The 14,243-nt window shown below is 38.3% G+C and overlaps 1 protein-coding gene across 1 annotated transcript; it reads right to left on the bottom strand.

Moving 5' to 3' along the window:
* Positions 1-11,719: 11,719 nt before the first annotated feature.
* On the bottom strand, positions 11,720-14,243 carry apoda.1 (apolipoprotein Da, duplicate 1). The gene is made up of 5 exons (XM_072363890.1): positions 14,115-14,243; positions 13,811-13,948; positions 12,579-12,700; positions 12,387-12,472; positions 11,720-12,259 (listed from the first exon to the last, which is right to left on the bottom strand). The coding sequence occupies exons 2-5, from the start codon at positions 13,925-13,927 to the stop codon at positions 12,024-12,026; spliced, it is 561 nt and encodes a 186-aa protein (XP_072219991.1). The 5' UTR covers positions 13,928-13,948; positions 14,115-14,243; the 3' UTR covers positions 11,720-12,023.

The raw sequence follows: 14,243 nt of genomic DNA, 5'->3' as shown, positions 1-14,243 counted from the left end.
CTCATAATAAGGGGTAAACATTGATGACTGAGCTCAGTAAAGGAAGAGTGAAAGAACACTGGAAGGACCAGAAATAATTTCTGCTGTATTAATAATACAATAAAGCTGGATATTGCGCCAGGAAATTGCAGTCTTGCAGCAGCTTAAATCAAACAAAAACACACATTTTTAATGAAATACACAGTGAGCTAGGTATAAACTAAACAAACATAGTGAGTAGTCTGCACCATTGACAGCCTCAGTGTTGCATTTGTGTTGTTGAGCTGTTCACTCAGGTCTCAACCTCCAAAATTCTGCTTGAAGTCGACATGAGATGAAAACATTATAGTCAGTCAAAAAAGAGAAAGCTCTGTATTGGTGCTGATAAACAGACGTTTTTTTTAGTGCCACCTTACAACTTTGACAGTAGTGTATATCAGCAGGATGTGTGGTCGTTGTGTCAATCACATTTTGTGTGTTTAGCAAAGGCGGTTAACACTCCTTATCCTGGGAATAACAATTTTCAAAAAGATTTGACATTTCCAATCAAATTTCACAGATTAGTTAATGAAATAATCTCATTCACTCTATTTTGATTCACATCAGATGACTTCTATCTGTACGTGCCTATGTGTGTCTTCTGATCGCAGATGTTTCAATTTTCAAGTCTGACTACTTCAAGGGAAGAACATTGAATCTGCAGCCATAACAGCATTAGGGGTTGGAATCATTACCTGAGAGTTGTCGGGTATAAAACATTTAATTCCTATGTACGATAGGGCCTCCTTCAGTATCCAGAAGAACAATATGCAACTGAAATTTAATTTAAGAGAACATCCACACGCACTTACTGAGCTGTGTATATAATGTGCAATTTATGGTTTTGACCAGGGTCATGTGTATAAATTCCGAATGAAACACGAGACACAGCACATGTAAACTCAAACATGCAGAGTGTATGCTGCTATCACTCACTGTCACAGAAAATAATTTTAACTATTTTAGCAGACCATCATTTATCACACGCCATCTGCAGAATGTTTAGGGGTGACAGCATATGGAGCCTCTGCACAGTATATGTACAGTATAATTACACTCCTAACAGGTGTTCTCCTGTGCACTAAAACCTGCAATCCAGTTCAGGAGCAGTCGAAGACATGAGCATGATACAAGCTCGTAATTTTAACATACCGTATCCCTGAGAGCTGAAGAATTTCCCAACATCTGGAGAGGATGACAACTTTTTGTGGATGCTTTTAAAAAATCCTGAAACTTGGACAACTATGAAAGGAAATGATATGTCATTAGATGGTAAATGATCGGTTTGCTACCCACAAAAAATGTAGAGGACAAAAAAAGGTGCAGATATCATCCATCATCCCCTAGAAGATATTTTAGTCTCTGTCATTGGATAAGATAGTCAAGAAAGTAATTCTCAAAAAATATGAAAAATAAATCATGAGTCATGAGATTAAAACAAAAAAAACAATGTATTGCAATTATTTCTGCAAGCCAGGGATTTTCTCATAAAGCAGTCTTGTAGGTTTATGGGTCAAAGGGGTTGCAGGGTTATAAAATTAAAAGGATCTGGGAATGCACTTGCTGAGAAGGTTGCAGAGTGGCCTTCCAGTGGGTCTGACAGTTTGTGAGGTCATAGGTCAGAAGGAGAACTGTATGAACACGCACAGGAATATGTGCAACATCCTCTGTTTCTGCAGGTAGTCGACATTTAACACTCATTAAAAACCCGCTCCGAGGAAAGTGTGCTGTCACTTTTGAGTGATTGTTATTCCATTCAGTGAGTGTTGCATCTCCTGTACGGAGATCATCCCCCATCATGTGAAGAATGAATGGATTATATGTGTGCTGCAAATGTAACACTGTCTTTTTAGGAGGAATACTACTGTCTTTTAATTCTTATCAAATTTTCAGTAGTTTCAGCTGGATATGGGAACAGAAAGCAATTCAATGGCATGCCTACATTCTACACCCCACTACTCTGTGCTGAACTGTCCCAGCAGCCTCTTTGCACGGCCTGCACCTGGGGTCCCGTTTGGTGTGGTAGATCACAGCCTCTGTTGCTCTTGTGCTCAGAGCCTGTTCTTGTGCTGAAATTATTAGTCCCTCCGTACTGTCTTTCAGACCAACCTTTTTCAGGCATTCCAGTATCAATAATACATGCTCCATAATACATGCTGTCCAAAGGCTTATCTTTCCACGATGGTTACTGCTGTTCCTCCAAACTTTCGCCGGGTTTCAGCTACCTGAGGCACTCACTCAGCAGTTAATCACTTGGGGCCATCTTCTTGATGTATTCCTGGATCTTTGTTGTTCTGTTCTGGGTTGCAGCCCTGACACTCACTTGCCCCCGGCCTCTGTCTTTCCTCCTCGTGTACAGCCTCAGGGTGCAGAACTTTGGGTTAAACCCTTCGTGCATTGTAATAAGTTCTCTTTTCTTGAACCTGGTGGTTTCTATCTCTTCCTCCTCAGGGTATCACACCAGTGCAGTCTGCTACCAGTGTTTGTTCAGGTTGATACAGTGTAATTAAAAAAGATAACAGTACAAGTGCACTTGTGTTTGTGTCATACAGTTCCATGTCAGTTATATAAAGACATGTGAATTACATATTCTCAACCAAATACGACAACCTTGTGCACTTTTTACCCTGCTTTGTCACTGTCTTACCTTTTGCCTGTTTTAGTCCTTATTTCATGACCATGGATAAAGAAATAAAATGACAATGCAACTTGTCATCACAATAGTTTTTATAAATCGATGTGAAAAAATTATTTTCCTAAACCACAGCAAACACTGAAAATCAGCAATGACTCCTAAAGACAAGTCCCAAAAAAACAACATATTCATTTACTATTGCATAAGACTTTGCAAGTACCCACAGTTTTGATCACCCTATACTTACTTACAAAGTCTGACTACAAAGCTGTGTTTGTACATTGTGTGCAAACCACACAGAATAGCTTTATTTGCTCACACACTGCTGTTTTCTCACACCCAGAACACAGAAATCTCAAACCGCGCAAGGCAGAAAACAATATTTTGAGCCTAATTATAGTCCCAAAAGGTAAAAAGAAAAGAAATGGACTAAACAACATAAAAACAATGTTTTCCTTCTAACAGTTACCACATGGTCAAAACTATGTGACCTCTGCACACACAATGAATGTTTGCTGGTACAATAAGCTGTTACAGTAGCTACAATCAAGTCTGCCTGCCAAATTGATTCACTGCGCCACTACAATGACTTGGAGATTAGATGAACGAGATGTCATTGCAGTTATATTTTCCTTTGGCCTGTTGAAATAAATCATGTTAATAATACAGGGTTTTCCACAAGGGTATGGAGTAGACAAAAGAAAGAAAAACTGACTGATCATAACGAACAAATCACTAGACCGTATTTATGATGTTCTGATCTTTATTCATTCGTGCCTTCATTGTTAGGTTTAACTGAAAATTCCACAAAGATGGTATATGTATTGTTTTCTTACTTATTTTCTTATATCCTACAATATGGGAAAAGAGTACTGACTTAACAATAAACATTTTGTATAAACACACGGAGCAGGAGAAAATGACTCAAATCACATTACAGCCACCAGAAACCTACTCTGGGCCTTGCAGATGATGGACCCATAGGGTCCTTCCACATCACTTCATTATCTAGCCACCCGGCTCGGCAAAGAGCTCATCCCCGCTGGTTTGGCTCCAGGGATAGGTCCCTTTTTTACTTCCCGGCAGGATTACACTGTTCTCCCCATTCTGAACATTTGAACTTTGGTGTGCAGTTGTGGAAAGAGGGCATGCTCCCCTGAGGGGAATCAGTAGATTCAGTTCAAGGCGGAAGCGTTAGAGTATCTCTGGGTTTTTTCCTAAGCCACAAGAAAGACAAACGTGGTTTCAACCATAGGCAGGGCGCAGCCTCTGCTATGATCCAGTATCTTGTGTTTGTGGTGAAAAGGAAGCTGAGTCATAAGGCAAAGCTCTTTATCTGTTAACTGGCAGACTGTACAGCTCTACCTTCTCACCTTATGGCTATTAATCTGTGTATTGAATAAAAAAACAAGATTACAAAAAAGATGGTGATTGGGCTTACTTTCTAAATTTTGGACTTCTTATAGAAACTCAGTAGATTTGTATCTCCCTCACATTTAGTGGAACAATTTGAGGTTGTTCAGGTACCTGATTATAATAGTTCATGGAAAACTCCCTTTTGAGGTGCACTGGGCCTGCTGAGCAGAACATCTCTTCTTCCCCTCCATCTATATAACACAACAGTGTAATGAACCGAGCCGCTTGAAGAATGCTCAGTAATCCAATTCTGTTTGCCTGTTGGTAAGTCTTATACACATATGTATGAGGGGGAAAAAATAGCATATTGAAGGAGGACATTTATTTCTACACAGAAACAATCAGCTTATACTTTCTTTGTGTGGCATTTATCTTCTCTTGAGATTCTGCTCATGACTGGGATGACTGGCTTCAAGCTATCAGTCTGCTGCCAGCTACACGACACATTGGTTCAGTTGCTCTTAGGTTTGGGACCAAGAAAGACAACTAAGTTAGATCTTTGGAGAATTCTGTGGTAGCCTTATTTTTGCTCCTTAATGAACCTAAATAAAGAGGGTTTACCCCAAGACACAAAATACTGGTAACACTTGCACAGAGAGGCCAGACTAGACTTTGTTAGAATACATCTGAAAGATGCCTTTCAAGTCCTGGAACAATATGTTTTGGACAGATTAAACCCTGAATGGTGAATTTGTGATACACACCAAATCTTTTGTCACACATGGTGGAGGCAGTGCGTCGAACATATGATAAGACGGCTCTTTGCATTATAGATAGATGACAAATATACCATGAAGCTTTACAGCTTCTTTCAAAACAGAGCAAAGGTCAAAGTGAATCTCTGTTCAAGCTTCGTCTGCAGGAGACGAGACAAGGAGAGGAAGAGAACCAAAGCCTCGTTTTCTGCATAGTTTATTTTTATATTTCTAATTAGCAAGCGCTAGGTTGCTTTTTTTTCCATCCATGTAGTTTACTGCGTAAAAGCCCTTCCTTTCTGTCACTAACTTCCATATCAAACTGTCAGTGCCCTCAAGGACAGAATGACTATCCAGTAGGCTGCGTGCACATCACGGCTGCATGAACACTGACAGCTTGTCAAATGCAACCTTTACCTGACCAATAAAATGCTTTGGAAACTAATTATCTATCATACATGCATCATGTAACCCATGAAGTGCCTGTCAATCTAACCATACATTTTGTGCACCTTTTGTAACCTACAGATTGATTTAAAGCGTGTCATATGTAGGCTCCACAGATACTTAAAGGTATAAAACTAAAGAGGAGGGAATTTTTAGGCAGATGTTAGCTTAGAAGCTGCTTAAAGGAGCACATAGGTAAGGAGTATATACCTGGAGAGACAAAGAACAGGATTTAGTTCTATGGGGAATTTGTTTTTAAAGGGACTTTACTCGCTTTTTGTCTCTTTTCCCTATTTAAAGACATTGTAATGATTAACCAAAAAAGAGAGGGGACTTATTCTCATTGCTAATCTTTGCCACCCTGATCCATTCCATCTGTTGGCATCAACAAAAGTGCAAGCCTTCTCATGAGCAGAACGTAGCATAGCAGTCTTAGTATCTCAAGCTCTATGATAGTACTTTGGAACTAATTGGAACAGGATTTCACTGGACTGTGGCCAGATTTACATTTTGGTGTCCATTCAAACAAGCTTACACCTCTTAAAGCAAAGAAATATTGTGTTCTTAAGTGGCAAAGTCAGTCATGTGGCCTTTACTCAACACAGCGTGATTTAACACACTAAACATGAAACTGGTGGCAGAATGATCTACGCATAGGGCGCAACTAGAAACAGCTGCAGAAAAAGGCCTGTCAAAGCATCTGAGAGGATGAAACTTTGAAGGTGTCTCTGACTCCAGGCAGTCATTAAGTGCTCATGATCTGTGCTCAACTTATACAGCACTGTAGAAAAGTCTTGAAACACCCTCATTTTTTAATGAATTGCCAGGAACACAAGATTTTTTTTAAACATATGCAAAAGTAAATACAAATACAACACATAAGGCAAAAACAGGTTGTGTATGATTCTAATGAGTTTAATGTCAATATTTGGTGTGAGCACCCTTATTCTTCAACACAGCCTGAACCCTCTAAGACAAGCTTTCTGTCATTTATTTAAGCAGTCTTCAGGAATAGTTCTCCACGTTTCTTGAAGGACATCCCAAAGCTCTTCTTTGGATGTTGGCTGCCTTTTGCTACACTCTGCTAGTAACAAAGTGCCAGAAGACACAATTTAAAAGTGGCTCCTTGCTAAACTGTCTATTACATGTAGACACAAACTGATTCATCCCCTGAGTTAGGTGTTTTCTTATGCCTGAATGTTTTTTTTTTTAAATGGTCAAAGGTCAAAATGATCAAAATGATCAATGTTGATCAATGTGCCAATGTCCACAGAAAAAGACAGCCTGGAAAAGCATTGCTTTTTTTTTTTTATTTCACAGTTTGTTCAAACATTTTACTTAATGTGCAAGCAAGATAATTGCATACAGCAAGCTGTCACAATGCAGGTCTTCTCAGCAGAACATGAATAGTACAGCACTCTTTTTGACTGTAGTAGGATGTACAACAAGCTACAGTCTAACATCTATTACAACAATCTATCACAAAAGCCAGATAGAAAACATTATTCATGCAACACTGAAAATGACAGCAGCCTCTCCTGCCTGTCATGTTGGATAAGTGGGATGTATGGATGATATAGCACTTAATATCCTAAGGTCTGTAATAGAATGTTGGCCCCAATTTAATATTAATAGGCATAAGAGTCTTACATTAGTCTTACATGTTACTGTAGTCAGAACTGTCTCCTTAAGAGAGACAGTTGGGTACCTGTTAAAGTAGTATGGAGTTAACAGTTTAGTTTTATCATTCTATGGTAAATTTGGCACATTTCATATGACATTTCAAGTTTAAATTCCCAGAGATACTTTACATTTGGAAAGTTCTGTAATTTTTGCCTGCATCTGTCAGTGGGCAATTAGGACAAGAATGAACATAATGAAATTTAATTCCAGCACAGTAGAGACTAGATGTTCCCTGCAATTAGGTGAGACAATAACGATTTGGAACCATTTGTGATGAGGTTTATACTGATGAGACAGTTTTATAGAGTTATTTGACAGTAAATGTTTATGTTTGATCGTGAACGGTAGATTTTTCTGAATTTCCCATTCCCATTTCCAAAAAAAAAGAAAAGAAAGAGTTTTTGTATGTGCTCAGTTATAACTCTTTGATCGAAAACAAGAAAACAGACTTGACCAAAATCAGAATTGGCAAGTCAGCCAGAAGATCACAATTGCAATTATAGTTGTCTGTTTTACTTGAGAAACATGAGATTCAATGACATGAATATGTTCTTTTGTCTAACTTGGCCTTAATTTGCCTTCACAATTAAATTATGCAGGATAAAGGCATCAAGCTGAACATGTGAGCTTGTTCGAGTCAAACTGGATTTGAATATACATGCATTTGAGACTATGCACGCACTTCCAAAATAATGAATGAATGTTCTACTTACTGTAAAAATATAACTGCAATTTTACTTCAGCTCCTATTCAAAAAGCCCCTGAAAGCCTCAGAGAGAGAATCAAAAGAAACACAGTTATTTTTCCACAGAACAACCGTAGCCTGGATATTTCAACACACAAATTAGGTCAAACTGTCAAAGCCTTTTACTTCTGTGACTGTGACAGAACTGAGCCATTACGCCACTGATTGTTTAGGCTAATGAACATATAAAATCTCTTTATAAATGTAGGGCAGCAGATTGGGAGCTGCTTCAGCAGTCAATGAGTCAGTTAAATGGTACACATCAATCTATATTAGAGGGGAATAAAGCCTGCCACCCTAAATGAGCCACATACAAAGCGCATCAACAATGCTCCTGCTGAGGGGTGTGTGTGGAATCTGTGTCACACATGGCATGAAGTTGTGGCCGTTTGATGTTGCAGGGCCTCGGGACAGAGCTCACACTCCAGCATGAAACACAGTTTGTAAAAGAAGGGAGGAGGACATAGAATGTTCCAAGACCAGTAAAAAGATATCCTGCTGTGGAACCAGCAGCGCTCTGACGCCCAGGGGCTAATCATCACGTGCTAATGGTCCTGACTGACAGTTTTCTATCGGAGGATGACAATTCTAAATATGTGTGGTCTGTTATATGTGGAGGTTTGTGCTTCTGTGTGTGCCTGCCAAGTCTCTCCAGTCAAAAAGCTTCAAGAAATAGCTTCTTATATCCAAACAAAATTTAAGAATCATTGTGTACAATATGCCAAATAGCCTCAGGTCTAAAGTCAAGAGGAGTTGACTTCACAGAGAAATTGAAAGATCGTTTTCAGAATCCAGAATATAAAGTAACTGCTGGCGCCAGACTTACTGCTGCCCACATGACAGCAGTAAGTGGAGTCATGCTTTTCATCTACCAGCAGAGAAACACTGCACACACACTGTAAATGTTGCCCAGTTTATTACCAGATTCATAACATTCATTAATTTGTACTTGGGTGATTTTTGTTTGGATAAATATCAACTTTCTTTCATTGACTTTTTCCATAAGCTCACCTTGAACCGAATTTTAACTGAACCCAGACAGTAATGCACTTAAATCAGACACTTTATTGTCTGATTATGTTTATGTCTAACAAACTGAAATCTAACTTTGGATTTGTGTTGCATTATGTATATAATTTATTTGGTATGTTGTAAACTGATATTTTGCCACTACACATTAGAAACAGATGTGCTTACTTGTTGTCTGCCTGATACAGCAATTGGATCTTCTGTTTTGCCGGTGTCCTTGTTGCCCGCTGGGAATCGCTGGGAACCCGCTGGGATCTGCACAGTGCTGAATAGAAATGTGTAATATAGAAACAGATTGATTTTTTTTTAAATACAGATGATGCTAAATGAGTTGCCTTTTGCTTATTACATGAGCCAGATAGTTGAAAGACATCAGGGAGATGTAAAACAAACTTATTTCATTTAAATAAACTACTGGTGTCTTTGTCAGTGTTTGGATAATTTCTTTACAACTAAATGTTACTATTGTAAGGTGCAAGTTTTATATAAAAGTCTTTTGAAATGTTTTTAACAAATTACAGTAATGCATTCGTTGGCGAACGATTTTGTGACAATGTGAGTTTGAGGAGAATCCAAATGCAGACAAAACTGGAGAGGCGTCCGGAAAAAGGAAAGAATGAACATTACACAAAAAAACAAAACCTAAAGGTTGGAGCAGTAAGGCCAAAAACAGATAACTAAACACATTACAGAACAGGTCAAAGATGGAATGCAGAGCAGGATAAGGAACATAGATATCCTATATACTTGGAGCAGAAGAATAGCTGAATGGATGCAGGTGTCAGTCATGTAACCAGGAACAGGTTGTCACACAATGATTAAGAGACTAGACAAAAGTAGCTGCAGACTTCTGTGAACAAAAAAACAAAATACAATGCATGTACAAGCCAAGAAGCAAGCAGCAATACGTGAACATAGGGTCAAACAATCATTAAACACAGAACAGGAGTCAAAAGAAAAGCAGAGAACATAATGAAACTAGATTAAACTAACCAAGAGATATCGGTGCCAAATCAAGCACATCTAAACCAAAATCCACATTATGACAGGTTTGTTTTAGCTTTATTGTGAAAGGTGAGGTGTGGTTAGTTGGATTTATATGTGGAAACTTTTACTTCTAAAGAGGTCTGAGCCAACTGCCTGTTTATTGGCGTCCTGGCCCATCAGAAGTCCTGTGCCTCCCCCAGTCTGCCAGACAGCAAACATGCAGCTAATGGACACTAACTGAACCAAAGAGGCAAGTCGGGAGGTCAGCAGCAGTACAGCCACAATCAATTACTCTAATCGAGAAAATACTGAACTCCTCAATCATTTATGCTACTGCATTTTGTCTGTCTCACTACAATCTGTTGAAAGCTTCTTTATTCAAGCAGCAGCTCTTTGATTAACTTCACCTTATTTAGCTCCTCATGGAAACCTAAAACAGTTGATGTGCTACTTGGTGAAAAGTATCAGAAAAAATCAAAAAGTACTTACAGGAGTACATTAAGATTTAAATGTGATATTATGTTGTCCAACTTTGTATTGTTAAATATCTTACAGACAATATGTAAAATATTGGATATATATGTTAACTTTATTAGCACAAAAAGAGTACAAGCTACAACTTTTACCATTACTCTTTGAACAGAGTGAGTATTTTAAGGTGAAAGGTTAAAAAGAAGGTCAAAATGATTTAGTTACATCGGGTTATTGAAGAATTTCTTTTAAACAGGAATACCTGTTCACTCTGTTTAATATCATAAATCTACCAACCCAAAAATTGTATGATTAGAAAATTATTAAATAAGTTTATGTTATGTTACACATCAATGTTGAAGCTATATTTAACCCTTGGACATTCAGCCATAAACCAGCTTCAATTTGGAAATCTGATTTGAAATTCATGTTGGTGCTCACAGATGATTGAAAACTGCAAATATATGCTGCAGCAAATTCAGAAATTTGGTTGCAAGAGCTAGTTTATATTCACTGACCATCCATCTACACTCCCGACCCATTGAGGCATGTATTCCACAAAACCTCTGAGGCAGTATTGTGGTATAAAGTTAGCAGCAATGAGTTTAAGTTACGAGTTGGGACCTCCAAAGATCAAACTTGCTTTTTTAAGGCCAAGTCAATACCTCAGACTCTCTCACAAGTTCCTTAAGAATTGTTGACATGTGACATGTTTCATCCTGCTGAAAAAAAACACCGCCATGAAAGGAGCCATCTTATCAGCAGCAATATTCAGGTAGGTAGTGTGTGTCAAAGTTACATCTATATAAATGCCAGGAGCCAGTGTTTCCAAGCAGAACATTGTCTCGAGCATCACACTGCCTCCACCAGCTCTCCAACCTCCTGCTGTTCACCCTGTTGACACGTCTGATTTATCAATAATATCGATTTTATATCTGTCAATACAATCAGTTATTTTCACTGCAATACCTTTAAAGTCATTTCTAGGTTATATAGGTATTTCTATCATTTAAAAGACAGACAGAGTAATTGATTTGATACTTTTATTGTATCATCTGATGGCTCTGTGTTTGGACTGTTTGCTTACTTTTTGTTCTTGTTGGAAATTTTAGTTGGAGTCCTTTGTAATTCTGAGTAAACAGTCCACTGTTATCATTTTTTCCACAGCGTTAATCTTATCTTCCTCTGAAATCTAATCTTTCCCACCATGGCCACACTGCAGCTCTTAGGTGCTGTTTCCGTTGCCCTCAGAGGAATACTGGATGTTGAGCTGCGTGTTCCTGAGAATTAACTTGCATCTATAGTGCCAGTTGAGGGCAAAATGGTTAAGGCAATGAAACCAAATAAAGTAAATAGCCTCCAGTCTGAATAGTTTGCTGTACTGCAGACTAATGTTTTTATTTAAAAAATACCTCTGGACCACCAGAGATCACATGTTTAAATGACTTTTAGTAAGACTAATAGGATCCTTAATGCTTCCAGTTTGTGTGATTAATGTTGAGATACTCAGCATCATGTGATGCCAATATCATCACACCACTGTGTTCCACAACACACATTACAACATTACAACAAAACTACTAGTTAAAAGTGTTCCCCTTAGCTTGTACATTATGTTATGTAAAAATGTTGTAAACTATGGTCAAGCAATAATTTATTCTGATATACATAAAGCTACATCACACGAGATGACTTACTTTAATTTGCAGGCAAACAATTACAGTGCTGTAAACATCTATCAGTATTTAGTTCCATACACAAACAAAGAAACTCAGCTGAGTTAATCCTCCTGGTCATAATAACTCTAACAAAAATATTAGACAAAGATTTTTCTGAAGGAAATTCTGCAATAATTCCTCCCCTTCTGTCAGAATCGATGCAGCGTTTCCGCTGCCGCTCAGAGAGTTTTGTCACAGCCCTGCTGCCTGCTGGAGATCATTCGGGTAACATCGATATTGTTGTTTGCAAAGATCTCCCTGGCAGACTCAATGGTGGACTCCGGCAGGCTTCGTGTTCGACCCAGGATCCAGGCAAAGTCGACGTGGAAGAGCCTGAGGACGTCAGTGCAGGAATATACCAGGGCCGAGTTCACATAGTCAGTGGACAGGATCCAGTAAGGGGAGTAGGGAAGGACTGAGTTGAACAGAGGGGGAGACACAAAGTTTAAGAATCAGGGAGCACAAAACACCAACGAAAGTAGCTCTTGTGTTTTACATTTCTTGTAACACACAGAATAGAGTACAAATGTTGTCCCACTCACCGTATGAATAACTTATTCCGAGTTTGGCTGGATTCTTTATATCTTCTATGACACCAGTTCCTTCAATTTTCCTCACTTCTCCTTTTCTGTTTTATTCCACAAACACAAATTTCACGAGGGATTGAAGCAAATTCACATGCAAAGTGTAACTCCTCATTCATTTGCACCAATGAATTCCAACTGGGGACTCACAGTATTTCAGAGCTGACCACTCGAATGGAGTTGTCTGTCCTCATGGTGAAATTAGTTTCAATGCAGCGGCCCTTCTCAAACTGGGCCGGCAGTTTGGCAATTTCAAACCATCTCCCCATGAACTGTGAGGGCAGGAACACACAAGTTCAGACTAATTTGAGCAACATTTGAAGAGACTATGAATAAATCTACATACTGAAATGTACGACAGGTGTTCTTTCAAACTTGGTTTGTAGCAGCGGTGAGAAGTCAGTAAATACTTTGTATAGACAGGCACTAAGAACACTCAATTTCTCCCTCAAGGAAAATAAATGTTATCTTATTTACTCAAGAGCTGCTCTTATGGGTGCAGTTTTGACCCACTTATATTGTGGATGTGCATTTATATTCAAGCTTCTTCATGCTGAACACTTTCATTACACACTACTTTATTTATATTTAATTTCTTATGAATTACAACAGGAAAGAAAAAAATGTACCTCCACTCTGATACGTCAAGATAAACATTTAGCTTTTGTTCACGTGGCAAAAACCTTTAACAGACTTTATGATGGTGACATACTATAAAATCGAATAGTTATATCATAAGCATGTAATAACCATGTAATTTCTGCTTATTTACAAAGGCTTTTCTTGTGTTATATTATCCATTGTCAGTTAACACACCACCCTCCTCTGGTGGATGCACAGAGAAGGGACAATAATAAAAGGTAATTGTTGTTTGCTGTAAACTTTTTATCCCATGAGTAGAAGTATAAATTGCAGGATGTTAAGTGAAGTATTTCCATTAATATACTGGCATATTACAACAGAGGTCTTTCTGTCTAGATGAGGGTTACTTTTACTTTTCAATGCTCTCATAAATAATAAAATTCTACTTTTACTTGAGAAAATAATCTAAATTCTTCCTCTATCTCTTATTTTCATCCTCTTCGAAGATTATCATTAAATTATCTTTTAAAGTATGACATGTTGCATCACATCAGTAATGATCTGTCATTATTGACGTCCAATTGCTGCTCAATTAATATTGTAATGTAAAAGAAAGATCCATGTCTCCATTCCATTCCATTCCATTAAAAAAGCTTAAAGTGAGCTCAATGCAATCATTAGACACTCATAGAGGAGGTTTAACCTAAAAAAAACTCCTCTCTTCTAATCTAGAAGAGAGGAGAGAAAGGAGATCACGTCACAAGCAATTTATTCAACATATTCTGACCCCTCAGTGTTACCTGTTTAAGGATGAAGGCAGGTTGAACTGCTGGTTCTGGACAGGGGCCCCAGTGGGGAACCTGAGCCCTGATGACCAGTATGGTGAGAGCGAAAACCAGAAAAAAAAATAACTTCATGGTAAAGCTGGACCTTGTTTCCTGAAGAGAGATAGACAGTTGGAAAAATTGTTTTATCTCATTGTTATCTAACTTTGCACAAGAAAAGAGCAAATTACTTCAGACGGTTGAAGTTTTACCAACAAAAATGTTCTAACCGTCTGTAATTTTAACAATTCAAAAACATTTACACGTATATTTCTCTTACCTCTTTGTCGTGCTGATCAGATGTGTGTTCTCTCGTCACAGATTCTGGTATTTGACTCGGAGATGTAGTTCTCCGTGAGGTTTTGCTGTTGTGCTGCTCTGTGTCATCAATGGGAGTCTTTGTGTTGAG

Source organism: Leuresthes tenuis, unplaced genomic scaffold, assembly GCF_036924035.1.
Source record: "Leuresthes tenuis unplaced genomic scaffold, fLeuTen1.0.hap1 SCAF_14, whole genome shotgun sequence".
NCBI lineage: Eukaryota > Metazoa > Chordata > Actinopteri > Atheriniformes > Atherinopsidae > Leuresthes > Leuresthes tenuis.
This window is presented reverse-complemented; position numbering and strand designations above follow the sequence as displayed.

Coding starts and splice junctions, on each gene's coding strand:
- apoda.1 (XM_072363890.1), bottom strand. CDS start 13,927: ATGAAGTTATTTTTTTTTCTGGTTTTCGCTCTCACCATACTGGTCATC. Junction 12,701..13,810: donor CTGCCTTCATCCTTAAACAG/GTAACACTGAGG, acceptor CTGCCCTCACAG/TTCATGGGGAGATGGTTTGA. Junction 12,473..12,578: donor GTGGTCAGCTCTGAAATACT/GTGAGTCCCCAG, acceptor GGAATAAAACAG/AAAAGGAGAAGTGAGGAAAA.